This window comes from Leucopleurus acutus, assembly GCF_964270905.1.
Source record: "Leucopleurus acutus genome assembly, chromosome: 10".
Classification (NCBI taxonomy): domain Eukaryota; kingdom Metazoa; phylum Chordata; class Mammalia; order Artiodactyla; family Delphinidae; genus Leucopleurus; species Leucopleurus acutus.
In genome coordinates this window covers 18,847,972-18,862,582 of record NC_139153.1, presented here as the reverse complement: position 1 = coordinate 18,862,582, position 14,611 = coordinate 18,847,972, and the positions used below count along the sequence as shown (strand labels likewise).

Here is a 14,611-nt window from a genome sequence, read left to right as displayed (position 1 = left end):
AAAAATACAGGTTACACAGTTTGAATCCTAAAACTAAGAGACAATTTATCAATTTACCTCAGACATGAGTAGAGGTCTGGAAAATGGATGGAATTCGAGTTACAGAATACCATATTTTCATGAATGCTTATGTAAGAACAGCAATGTTAACATGTAACCATAATTTACACGAATACTTGGCATTCTGGAGCTAGTTTCGTTACTTTTGACTGATCAAAGCCCTCCCAACTAAACCACTTGTGATTTGTCAGTTATTCCATCGCAAATGCAGGCTATCTGGAGCAGTCTTTAATTTGAGATCACATTGTTTAAAAAATATATATTTTTCTATCGTCCAGTACTCTTTAGACAGATGAGAAAGTCAAGTTCCCACGTGGGTTGGAACATACTTCACGTAAGACTGATTTTAACTTAATTTCAGCACTTTCATAGAAGGGACCGTCCCAGATCTGTAACTGTTCAATGTTGTATTCACTTCACAGTGTATCAAGCACCAGCGTTGCCATGGATTGGTTTCAAATAACCCTTTATATATAATTTTATATTTATATATATATAGTTATATCAAAACTGATAGTACATAGTATAACTGGAAGAAAGAACTAAACTTAAAAGGATATGCTGAAAGGATGGAGTCTGTGAACACAATAAATAAAAGCTCCCTCCCCCTCCCACCCCACTCCCCCCCAACAAAACAAAAACAAAAACCAGTTGTAATGTACATGGAAAATTGTGCACAGCAGATTTTTTTTTTATATAAAAAGTAGATTCAGGAGCACATCCAATTATAAATGATTGTTAGGAAAATCATATAAAACAATGGAATACATAAAAGTGTCAAGAGTAATCGTCAGGGTGCGAAATTCCTTGGGGGCCAGATGCCCATGGCAAGCAGAAATTATCCTGGCAGCATCACTAAGAGGTCGATGTCCACAGAAGATTCTCCAGGGGTGCAAGCGGCATGGGCAGGTGGAGGATGTGAATTTCATACCCTGATTCATAGTTTTCACAACTCCATGTGCAATTTCAGAAAGATTCATCATTTACTGCTGACATGTCGCCCTTTGGCGTGGAGGAACGGGAGGAACCCTTGTCTGTGCTCTCCGACCCCGAGCTGCTCTGGTTCTGCTGTTCTGACCCTGCACTGGAGGTCACTGTGGATGAGGAGGTCGAGGAGGAGCGAGTCTTTTCCTTAAAGTCTGTGATAATGACGGTGACGTTGCCCACAGTTACTGCCAACTGCTGTGCGGTGCTCCTGTCCACGTTTTTCAGCCGGGGCCTGAAAGCAACACCACAGGGGAAGAGCCCATGAAATCGGCTACGGATGCAAAGGACTTCTGGCCCAACATCACCCCGCCACACACACAGACTGCATGACGCTGTGGCAATGAATCTAAAACGCCAGCACGGATACCAGCGCTTACTACCATATCTGCCGACTAAGAAGCGTAGCAAGAAACGAAACCGCCAATCAGTTAGCAAAGCTTTGGATCACTGCAAAATTATGATCAATTTATCTTTCTCCTGTTTTGGACTCAGTGATATAAAAGCAGCTCATATCTATGTGCATGTACTTTGAAAGTTAACAGTCCCACTGCCCCAGCTCTTCACCCCACCCCTTCTTAGCCTACAAACCCACAGGCACAAAACCACCCCTGACTCTTGATTATGAGCAGGTGAATCAGGGCAGCGACGTGGTATTTCACTCTAGTTTCAAATACCTTGAGGTGTGATTCGTTTCACTGGTCTTTGTTGTAGCATTTGCAGACTGTATACTGTTCGCTTCGCTAGGAGGATCTTTCAGAATATCGGACTTTGGTCTAAATGGGGAGACAGAAAAAGAGGCATTTAAAAGACATCTTTGATTCACCTGCAAAATAACATAGTACTGTACTGAGTTACCGAAGAACTTACTTTGTTTTTTTGTTGGTATTTTTCTTGGTAACACTAGGACTAATTTCTTTATCTTTCTCGGGTTTCTCTTTGTCTTGCTTTTCAACCTTCTCCTTCTTCTCCTTTTTAGGGGGTGGTGGAGTGGCATACTGTTGGGCCACTTGCTGGGCCACCAGCTGAGAATTGATCCGAGGTTTTCTAAAACATTCAAGAAAAGATGTCTCATTATTTGCTTTTTAACTGTTTCTTTAATTTTAAAATTTTGGTCTCATAATTTTTAGGTATTCTATTACTGGTATCCAGCAACTCAAACTAAATTATATGGTGTTTTATTATTTCCAGATAGTATGGTTAAGTCCATAAAACTTTTCCTCTTTCAAATCCACTCTCCGTACATCCACCTTTAATGACATAAACACACGCGCTCACACAAACATACATATCCCTGTGCAGTCAAGACTTTCAGCCAATTAAAACATGACGCTGCTTCTAAGAGAAGCAGCTTCTGAGAACACTACTTCTTTTGAGCTGTCAAGATTATACTGACTGACAGCTTTCAAATACTTCTGCCGCAGAGGGTTAATCTCATTTTATTAAATGGACACTGGTAATCCCTTGAAAAGAGAATGAAATTAGAAGTGTGACATTCACTCCTCAATCTAATTATTCCGACTTGGTCTGCTCCCCTGCTGCTCTGTGACTGGCACAGACAACACGTATCGAGCAATAAAAGGTAACTGGTTCATACGAGCTTCCAAGGGGGTGAAGACAAAGTCACTATAAAAACATCTTAGACAAGTGATACATTCATTGTGCCATAAACCATTATGTCTGCACCAGTCTCCAACTGACACTGGCTCTTAGCACTACTGTTTACAAATTCTAAACGGTGCCAAACGCTTCTCACAGTGCATGACCATTCGGACCCAAATGGCAAAGGGAGAAAGGAAAACCTAGGCGCTATTTCTATACAATATTAATTTTCAAAGACGTTAGCATCTAGATCGACACTTACAATATAATAAATTCTCCAAGTACAAGGTAGAAAACACATATCTAAGTGGGTTATTAATGAGGTGAAGCAACCACCTGCCATGATGTAATGATCCCCTTCAGACCCCACGTCCCCCTCTGTTCCCAACGATGAAGGCACTGGCCAGAGAAAAATAACTGGACAGACAAGGTCTGCCTCATCAATGAGAGAGCCAGCGGTGGAAGAATGGAAATAGAAAAAAATTTTTAAAAAAAGCCTAAGAAAAACAAAACAGAAGTTTCTTTCTTAAATAATTCCATTTTTTTTTTCAAGAAAACAAAAAGAGTTGCTAGGTACAGGACACGCTGGCTCCTAAATTAAGCACAGTTACTGAAGCACCTCTTGGGAGGAGGTGTGATGTGGCGAAGAAGAAATACAGGACGAGGAGGGGACAGACACCTACTCCTTGACTTCATCAAGGCCAGCCTGCTAGGGGAAGACACTGGGTTTGTTCTGAGTGTCTCAGTGCTGGCTCCACAATAGTGTGGCTTTGCAGGAAACACACCAACAAAGGAGCATTCCCAGAGCAAGTTTCCTATTGGTCTCCAGCAAACACAGGCCTTGGTTACGGCGGCATACGACGAAGCCCACAACAGGTACGGTCACCTCAGGCTGGACCACAAGCAGCCTCACATGCCACTGAGCAAGGGATTCAAAGATGTGAAGTGCCCCGAGATAAAGGGAGGAAGGTACTTAATACTCTAAACTCCCGCCCCTCAAGTGAAAGGTGAAAGGTAACATTCTTTTTTCACAGGTTCTAACAAAGGCAGCAGCAGCCATTCTAACACATTCTTCTCTTTCAAAGAGGAAGTGTATCTGTTAATACTTACAGAGAAGATAATCACCACTACAAACTATTTCACAAGTATTCACAGGGAACACAAACAGACCAGCTGTCTACAGGGATTACCAAGCAGTTTAAATCAGAGTTTTAAACTGTCATATACTAACCAATACTCAGGTGTCAAAATGAAATAACTCAGCCAAGTGAAAACTAACTAACTAACTAAATAAAACTTTATGAAAAACTACACCTTGAGGGAGACTTTCAATTAAGCCAGTATGTGTACTTCACTGCATGGAAGTCTGACAAGAGAAGACAACTGGACACCAGTCCAAGACCACCTGCAACAGCGAGAAGAACCAACGGCACGTGGCACACCAGACGCTTGCCCCAGAGAAACCACCCCCGGCCCCATCACCAGGCCCACCCAGTCTGAGTTAGGGGGGCCTGCCTCACTCCAGCATGTCCTACAGAGTTCTATGATGTCAGTTAGCACGCCGCACTGTAACTGTCAATCAAATGTACACTCCTGAATGGCATGACCGTGTCTTAATCAGCCTTCTCTATGGCATTCAGCACAGTACCAGGTACCCAATAAAATTACCTACTGGATGAATAAAGGATAAACGAAAATTTCAGAGAAAGACAAAGTAGGATAAGGACTGAGGAAAGGGCCCAAGCTTTGGTGATCAAGAAGTCAACTGCCGACTTTCAGGAGAGCAAGCCACACACTATCAGGGCTGCAAAGAGGAAGGAACTACAGGATGTCAGAGGAATAATCTAGAGGCGGCCAACAGGAACCCTTTTGAGAACTGTGGTGCTGAGGTAAAGGACAGCCCTGCCACTGCAGAAAGGGGTCAGCAGGGTTTGAGGATATTTCCTTGGGAACAGGAGGCTGAAATCATGTTGTACACTGAAGAGGGAGAAAGACTGAAGGCAGGCAGAAGAGAGGGGTTAACCATGGGGCAAAGGAGAGAAAGCATACAATCAAGAAAAGCACTGGGGGCTTCCCTGGTGGCGCAGTGGTTGAGAGTCCGCCTGCCGATGCAGGGGATGCAGGTTCGTGCCCCGGTCCGGGAAGATACCACATGCCGCGGAGCGGCTGGGCCCGTGAGCCATGGCCGCTGAGCCTGCGCGTCCGGAGCCTGTGCTCCGCAACGGGAGAGGCCACAACGGTGAGAGGCCCGCGTACCGCAAAAAAAAAAAAAAAAGAACAAGTGCTGGGATTGGGATTGACATGTATACACTGATGTGTAAAAAACTGATGACTAATAAGAACCTGCTGTATAAAAAAATAAATAAAATAAAAATTAAAAAAAAAAGCAAAGCACTGGGAAAGGAACAGAGACTTTCTTCTGAGATGGGAGGGATGCTAGGTACTGGGGGATTATTGGTAGAATATTGGCAGAATATGGGAATGAGAGATCAGAGGAGAGATCCTGAAGCAATGGACATCAGAAGTGGTACCTGGGTTGGTGAGCAGCTGGCACTACCAGCAGAACAGAGAGCTAGGGGAGAGCAAAGAGGAAAGGAAGTCACCCTCGTCTCACAAACAGCCCCTAATGGCAGGCACCTGATGCACCTGCAAGCGGCTCTCAACCACCCAGACGCCGTGCTGATCCAAGATGGATTATCCCCTCACAGGCGGCTTGCCGAGGCCATGGGCAAAGCATGGGCAACAGGCCAGGTGCCTGTCTCGTACTCCTCCCGTGGACGACCACTCTCTAACATTTCAGCAGGGCAAGCAAACCCTCAGAATTTTTCAGTGCACGCACCACAATCCAGCATCTGTAGGACAGTATGTATACACACACACGGTGACATAAACTGCACCTCAAATGCAGCACGTGTGCACAACCGCACGGATGTCCTCACTTGTTCCTAAGAAAATGATGTCTGACTAGAATAGTGAAAGAAGTGTGCCTCCTCTCTAATGGGCAACCAAACTGAAACTTCACAAATGAAAAGGACCCAAGGCTCACTGGGATCAGATTATTACCAAGAAATATGGGATGTCTGCTAAAAGCACCTGTTTTGTTTCACAACTACATCTGTGTTCTCAGCGTCCTCAAATAACAACCTAGTAATTCTTCCATCATCACTTGCTCCTTCCCCACAAAAACCCTCACCAACAGGTGGGAATCTATTATTTTAATTATTAGAGTGGTTTTTTCAAACTAGTTCCCCCAACAAACCCCACAGTCCTTCTCGGATCAGGGAACGGGGTGAGGTGGGGAAACGCACCGAATTCATTTTGAAATGGTGCACTGCTGCTGAACACAATGCGTACCTTTGAAGAAGGTGAAGAAGTGAGAAGGGTCGTCGGTGGGAGACCCTCCAAAGGTGCCACCCTGCCAGGACTGCTGTTGCAGCTCCTGCCATCCGTCCCCTACTTATTCCCAGGCCGGAGCCTTCTGACGGCATGAGGATGGGAACGTGCCACCTCCACGGAGAGCCACGCACGCCGCACCCCAGCTGGCCGCGTTCTCCAGGTTAGATGCTGTGAACTGCCGTCGAGCAGCAGGCCAGGACCACCTCACAGCCAAAACAGGACAGGCACACTACGGAGCCAGAGTCAGCACAGCATCCTCCAGAGCACAACTGATTGTCTCTGTTTTACCAATTAAGGAGACTGAAAGCAGAAAGATCAAGAACCTTGTCTAAGGTTCACAGTAAGTGGCTAAACTGGGATTTTTTAACCCAGATCCACCTGAACTTTTCAAAGCCTCCTCTTATTTATTTATTTATTTATTTATTTATTTATTTATGGCTGTGTTGGGTCTTCATTGCTGCACACAGGCTTTTTCTAGTTGCGGCGAGCAAGGGCTACTCTGTTGCAGTGTGCAGGCTTCTCATTGCAGAGCACGGGCTCTAGGCGCACGGGCTTCAGTAGTTGTGGCACACGGGCTCAGTAGTTGTGGCTCACGGGCTCTAGAGCGCAGGCTCAGTAGTTGTGGTGCACGGGCTTAGCTGCTTGGTGGCGTGTGGGACCTTCCCGGACCAGGGATCGAACCCGTGACCCCTGCACTGGCAGGTGGATTCTTAACCACTGCGCCACCAGGGAAGTTCCCAAAGACTCCTCTTATGAAAGTAACTTCAAATGAGTCTCCCCACCGTTTGTGTGTGTCGGGGGGCGGGGAGGGGGCACAGGGTACTAGGGATGGAAGACCCAGGTCAACTCAGGCTACGGTTTCAACAGATACCTGCCCAAGAATTCCAGCACTCTCGTTAGCCCCACCATCTTCACTGGGGTAAGAAGAGGACTACTTGGTTGTCCTTAAGGGGAGAGAAAAGGGCACGGGGAGAGGAGATGGCAAAGTATGTTTTCCAATGTCTTTTAACATTTCCTGTAAGGAAAGAACCCTTATCATGATATTTAACACTGCTGATCAGTGAGAAATAGTTACTTCCCACAGATTTACACTGCTCAGTGCAGTCTTTTAAGTGTCATACAACACACTGTATATATAGCTCACTTAATGGGCAGAATTTCCAGCATATTGCAGGATGTCAATTCTTCAATACGGAGCTGAGAGTCTGGGGTTCTCCAAAATTACCTAAGTTTCCCAACTAACAAATCTTAAACTAGCAATTAACAGCTTTCCCAATACAGGGGAAAACATTAGATCAAAGAACATGGCTTATTGCTTCTGGTGACTACACCTCAAAGCCCATTAATCACCACCAACAAAAACAGACAAACAAAAAGCCCTATTTGACCAGAAATACTATACAGTATGTAACATGGGACCTGGTTTCCTTTATAAGTACGTTTGCCAACAAAAGTTTTTTGCTATCTTCTTCAAAGCTGTATTTTTTTAATAAAAAATTTTTAGGCTTCTGAAAATTGTTTCATACCTTTATTGTTGCTTTTCCAATAGAGTTTACAAAGGAAAATCTGCTGTGCCATTTCAGTAATAGACATCATCAGGAAATCTTGTCTATTTATTTGCATTTGAACAGCTAATATTTCAGAGAAGAACTGATTCCACAAAGTGAAGCAAATCTTTATCAAGGGACATCCTTAATTTTTGAAAACGAAAAATTTCACACAAACACAAATGAGAGCAAAAAACAAGCTATCTTCCTGGATTGCTCTGGGGGAACATGGGCAAACCATATGTTTCCCCCATACAACACTTTCCTTCTCCACTGTGTGCTCAGGGGAACCTGAAATCTGTGATCATTTCTCACGTGCTTTTCTGTATCTCAGCTCCCACAAAGAGAAACAGGACAAAGCCATCTTCTCGTAGTTCAGGCAACAAAGAGCAATAACAAATCTTCTTTTTCCTTGATTATGTCCAGCTCTTCCTAAACTAACATTTGTGTGTTTTGTCCACTTATGGAATTCCATTTTCAGTTAAAATACCCTAAAGGCTCTGAAATCACACAATCAACTTATCCATTAAAAAAAAAAAAAGTACCCTGCAACTTACAAAACATCTTTGCCAAGTTAACTGACACTGCCCTTGAGTTCTGCCATCGCCCTTACCTCCCCCACCAACCCCTTCCTCGCCTTGGCAATCTGTTGGTTGAAAAATTAGCAATTTCCAGGACTGAACTACTCTGAAAATGCCTGTCCATTTAGCTCACTCTACCAGGAGCCCACGAGTCTTTGAGATCACATCATGGCTCTGTAATTAAAAGGAGGCTTCTCCACATGACCCATTTCCCCGTCCCTCCAGTCAAAAGGTTATTCTACACGTGTGCATTGGACTAACTAGGATGCATCTTTCCTCCCCACCAATGACTGAACTTCTGTATTACTGAGCCCCCGATACACGTGCGCACGCACGCACACAAACACACACCAGCTGGGAACACAGCAGAGTACTCTGCACAGCCGTTACCGACTAAAATATTTTGAAAATGAAATGGGAATAGAAAATACAACCTCAGGGAAGCGGGTGGGCCAAATGTGTAAAATGCGTTATAAACTGCACAACTTCTTTTCTTTGCAGAAGTACCTGTTAAAGCCATAATTAGGGTAAATAAATCTGATCTCTGTCTGCATACAATATGTATTCCAAGTTAAAAGAAGCTGCGAATCCATTTTCACGCCAGCTATTGCCTGTATTTAGCTCCAAGGCCATGTAAGCGTTAAGATTCAGGGTCTGTCCCAGCAACACTGCCAACCACACACTACTGGCTCCTGGCTTCGGTGAGCGCAACAGAAAAGAGGCCCTACAAGAGCAACTCGCTTTCTGTTCATTTTACCCACCCGCTGCTGACCCATTGTAAGTTACATACCAAAGATAAAGCAGAGGAGAAATGCTGTGAACACAGAAGTCAGGATTCTGGCTCCAACATCAATGACCATGAGATCTCAAAGGGTGACACAAGACTTCTTTTAAACTCTAGACATGCACAGGTAGAACAGATTTGAAGTAATTAGGCTACTTTAGGGCTCTTTCCCCTCCACCTACACTTATATTTTAGCAACTACTGCCTCACTTTATCCTCAACAATTCTAAAAGGTATGTTACACAACCACTAGTATTCTCAGTTTAAAAAGAGAGAGAGGATTTACAACTACACCAGAGACAATTAGTCTGGTAGTCTTTCAGGTGTACCATGCTAGGCTGAGAGTTTTGTAACAAAGGGTTTTAATCTCATGAAAATTTCTGTACCTTTTCATATTTGATTCACTGTTATAGTACAGTTATTACTAAGAATCACCCAGGTGAGTCAATCCAGCCCAATGAAGAATAACAGATGAGGAAATATGGCAGATAATCTAGTTTCGTAAATAAGTTCCCAGGGAGTTTCTAGGTAAGCACTTACTTTGCCACTATTTTAAAGGGCTGATCATCTTAAGAGACCAATGGACAAATATTCATCTGTTCAGTTATGGGATGAAACCACAAAAAGAGCTCCAGTCAGATTCTTCCCTGACGCAGGAAACATAAAACCTTGTACTAGTTGTCAGTCCCAGTGACTAGGATGCTCTTTCAGCTTGCTGATTTAGGCTCACTTCAACATTACTCAGACCTAGCTGGCTTTGCTTTGGAAAGATGAATACTCATGGCCTTCCTTCCCCAGAGCTGCTGTTGCCACAGAGTCAGGCCACGCTACACCAGGGTAATTCGAAACTTCTATGACCCTGTGACCTTCACTGCTACAATCATACACTGCGTGGCATTATTAAATTCTCTCTGCTCCCCAAATAGTATCTTTTCTTGCTGTTCTTTTCTCTCCTAAATAGTTCTTTGGCCTCTCACGTAAACACCTGTTTTCATGAAATTTCTCAAATCTTCTACAATGAGCCACTGGGTGGCCTGAAGGGGTCTGAGTTCATCTTCTAGGTTACTCTTTGCTGCCAATATACATCCTGGACTCAGGAGAACCACTCTGCCTTGTACCAGAAAACTAAAATTTCCCCCTTAATTCGGACTCCAACTATCAAATTAAAAAAAAGAAAAGAAAAAACCGTCAAGCCATCCCCTTTATTCCACTTATCTCTCCATCCTCACCTTCACAGGTAAATAGGGCGAGTACAGACTTTGGAGTTAGGACAGCCTTTGGACTTTATCCAGACCCTGCTATTGAGCTTGGGTAAATTACTCAAAATGGAAATGGGACCACACCTAATATATCAGGGCTGAAATCAAGATTAAAGGAGGTAAAGTTCTCTTAGCTCGTCATAGTACATGTACACAGAACATGCAGATATTCCACAAAATAATTCCCCTTAAAAGTAATATCTATGTTTCAAAGCACTAACTTTTCCACCTGTAGATGCATCTACTACCCTTCCACAGACACAGGGAGGGCAATGGAAATATTTACAAATAAAAGAAGCTGCTAAGCTCTGCCCTATGGAAATGGCTCTAGAGACAGAAATCCCTCACGTAGCTTAGTGTCCTAAGTTAATCATGCTGGCTGGGAGCAGAGGCAGCACTAAGGATCCTCATTGACTTAGCTGTCAGTTTTTCTGCATTACTTCAGACAGAATTTTGGTTTTGCAGATATTCCTTTTAAAAGAGAATGCCTTTAGGGGAGGCTACCGGACTTCAATTTTACAATACTATACGTGGTATTGCACAAACTCACCAGATACAACTTGGTTAGAAACAACTGGCTCCAAGAGAACTAACACAAGCATCCTTAACAGCACAATCTGAAATGTTCTACTACAGATTCAAAATTATCAATGTATTCAAATGTCTCTTATGCTCTGAAAACACACTTACTTAAAAAGTACTTGAGCACCAGTAACTGTCGGCACTGTAACTTTTCTGCAACTCTGGAACATATGTTCAGAAAGTAAAAGGAGCTACAAGTGGTTGAGGCTCTTGAAAACAAAACCCTTATTTTATAAACGAAGCTGGCAGCAATGGAGAGAGAGCCTAGTCCAGGTTGGTTCTCAAAGTGTGGCCCAGAGACTCCTGGGGGTATTCAAGAACCTTTGAGGAGGGTCCACAAGGCGAAAACTATTTCTATAATAATTACCTCCACAGTAATACTTGCCTTTTCATTTTCCAAAGACTAAATGACACGTGACATCACTGCTCTGAGAGCTAATGAAATGTATGTTTGTATATTCCTGTGTTCTAAACATTGCTCAGTTTTAAGTTCTGATGTGGAAAGTATCTACAGGTATAGCCAACATGAGCAAAAGCTACTTGGGGTCCATAATAATTTTAAACAGTGCAAGAGATCCTCTGACCAAAAAGCTGGAGAGCTGCTACCCTAGGACCATGACAAATATTTTACTGTGCAAGTCTGCTGCTTCATCACAGGTAAAGAAAGAAGAGGTTTTCTTCAGAAGACAACTTCTAAAACAACTCAAGCTTAAATTCTTGCTCAGCAAAACTGCAAAAAAACCAAACAAAAAACAACAAAAAAACCCCACCACCATGAAAAGCAGCATCACCTCCAAACGCAGCTTAAGAAAACATTTCAAAGAAAAAGAAAAAATTTTCAACTTCCTAAACACAAGCACAACTTTCAAGAACAAGGCTTGAAAGTATTTCAACCACAGACTATAAATCTGGCTTCCTTCCATTTCCTCTCCCCTGTGGTGCCTAAAATAACAGAATTTCATTGTGGTCATTCAAATATTTAAAGTAAATGTCCCATAATAAATATGCCCTTTAGATCTCTCACAGCATTTCTCCCAAAGTAAATCCACTGACAAAGAGTGGACTAGTTGACATCATGTGAAGAAAAATGTTTCCTAAATTGTTTTCAAAATGGACCTTCTTTGAAGATGGCTAACTGCCATTTCTTTCCGATACCTGCCATTCCAAATTTTCAATACAAATTTTATTCTACAGTAAAAGACTTTGGTGTTAAGACTGGAAAGGTGTTTGGCTGGCTGAGGATTTCTTCTGAGCAGTGTTAGGATCGCTGCCACGCTTGAGGCAGTGTGAGAATTACAGTAGCTGCTGTATTGTGACTACAGAAGTGGTGGAGACACACCTCCCCTCGCCCGCCTCCTTGAGGAGGAGAAATCCATGTAGGTTACCAAATCCCAACTCTCTGGGCCAGCATCCCTACTTCCGGAAGCCCATCTGAGTAAAGGAGCAGAGAGAGATGTAACATTCCTCGTGCTGTCTCTTGTCCTGGTTTCACCTCCGGCATTTGGGCTTATGTTTCCAAATTCATCAAACAGACTTTTCCTGGTGTCTACTCTATGCCAAGGCAGGCGCTCTGCACTCTGAGTATGGGTGTATGCTTCTTTTCCAAGAAGCTGATAAAATATGACGCTTTAGATTTCAACGGCCAAGATCTCTGTTGAGGGTCCCTTGTGTTTTCTGGGCTGCTCCCTGTCACACAAGTTGGATCATAGGACTTAGCAGGCTGAGGTGCCTCAGCTCTCTCCTCTGCTTTCTGTATTTATTTTAGAATCTAACTCCATGACCTTGGATGAATTACATACTCTCTCCAGACTGCAGTTTCCTCATTGATAAAAGAGATCAGAATAGAGTAAGTAAGCAATCTCTATGGCTCCTTCAGCTCAGATACTTGTATTCAATATTTAATAAAAACAATAGAGTTATTTGTTCTTAACATACAGGCAAGTTTGCGTTAAGTACATTCTACAAACTACACTGCTGGTTTAGTGACTTTGATATGACCTCTCCCAATCTCCCCAGAAGACACACAAAATTACCTTATAAATCATGCAAATGATTTTAAGAAGGATCACAAGACACTACAAATCTCTTCGCAAACCATATATCTTCAGATGCAAATAAACTTGATGATGTATCAAGTCTTTCTCCAAGAAACTATACTAAAGCAACCCAATCTGCTCTGAAAATTCCTTTGTAGCTGTCAGAGATCCCATTTAAAATGCACGTAACCATTTTGAAATTACAGTTCATGTCACAAAACTGGGCACCTACAAAGCACACAGAAGAATTTGTAATTCTTCAGAGGGAACCCCCCCCAAAAAAAACACTATTTAGATAATTTAAAGAAATCCAAGATCTAACAAACCAGTTGCCCTCTTCAGGTCTTGGTTTTCTCACCTGTAAAATTAGAGGGTTGGACTAAATTAAGGTAATCTTAAGGATTCCCTCAAACCTAATCCTTAAAACGAAACAAAAACATGTACTAGAAAATAAGAGTTATAACAAACAGGCTAGTTCACGGTCAAATTATAATGGGTTTCCTAAATCGCTGGTAGTCAAAACTTTCTAAAAGCCTATCATCACTTTGGAAGGATGTCTACTGCATGGTCTCTCAACCACAGCGCTGGTGGCATGTTAGAACTCGTAATTCTTTGCTGTGGGGCTGTGCTTAATGCAGTGTGGGATGTTTAGCAGCATCCCTGGCCTCTACCCACCACATGCCAGTGGCGCCCCCATCCCCAAGTTCTGACAGACACTGCCAAATATCCCCTGGGTGGCAAAATCAGTCCCAGGTGAGAAACACTGGTCTACAGAAGAATATAATATAAAGGAGTAGAAACATTTACAAACATGGGAAGGCAGCCCAGCAAAAAATAGCACTTGACCCATCAGAATTTTATCCAAAGATATCTACCAAAAACATATATAATATATTCATCATTCTAACTGGTTGGGGTCATAAGAGGGGAGGATTTGGAAAGAAGAATCCTGAGAGCTTTTAATATGCTGATACTGTGTTGTTGTTGTTGTTTATTTATTTTATTTTATTTTATTTTATTTTTTGCGGTACGCGGGCCTCTTACCGCCGTGGCCTCTCCCGTTGCGGAGCACAGGCTCCGGACGCACAGGCTCAGTGGCCATGGCTTACGGGCCCAGCCACTCCGCGGCATGTGGGATCTTCCCAGACCGGGGCACGAACCCGTGTCCCCTGCATCGGCAGGTGGACTCGCAATCACCACGCCACCAGGGAAGCCCTGTTGTTGTTTTTTTAAATAAAGTTGTATGATCACTCCTCTCAAACATTTTGCAAGTTTTATTAAAGTTGTACACTGCATAGCAGCACGGAGATATACCCATCATAAGATAGATCAGTTACAATGATTAAACAGGACGTCTTTGGTAATTCTACATAGCTAAGCATCACACATTTGGTCAGGAACATATCATTCTCTCAAGATTTTATGTAACATTATTTTAATACGCAGAGCCTTTTCTAGGGGAAAAACCCAAGGTAAAATGTAAAACAACTTCTGTGTATAATACCATAAGACCAGTCAGTTCAATCACCAAACAGATGCTTGAGGGAAGACTATCTAATGGTCTCTACACAATTTACGACTCTGACAATATCATCTTATACTTCAGGCATTTCAGGTTAATCATAGTCTTTATTTGAAGCAAGGGAAGGAAAATTTTAGGGTATTTTATTTACTTCAAATGGTTGAAAAATTAGATGTAAATGAAGGTGATGACTCTGAAACCACCAGTAGCTACTGGCTAGAGGCATGAGCACTGGCTTGGAGAATTCCTTCAACTCAG

General features: G+C 42.9%; 1 protein-coding gene across 1 annotated transcript in view; it reads right to left on the bottom strand.

The window, feature by feature from the left end:
* Positions 1-751: 751 nt before the first annotated feature.
* Positions 752-14,611, bottom strand: part of RYBP (RING1 and YY1 binding protein) — a 71,598-nt gene continuing 57,738 nt past the window's right edge. Inside the window, exons 3-5 of the mRNA XM_082848189.1 lie at positions 1,915-2,091; positions 1,722-1,820; positions 752-1,279 (exon numbers count right to left, since the gene is read on the bottom strand). Coding sequence (XP_082704315.1) covers positions 1,027-1,279; positions 1,722-1,820; positions 1,915-2,091 — 529 coding nt within the window. The 3' untranslated portion in view covers positions 752-1,026. The remainder of the gene's footprint in view (positions 1,280-1,721; positions 1,821-1,914; positions 2,092-14,611) is intronic.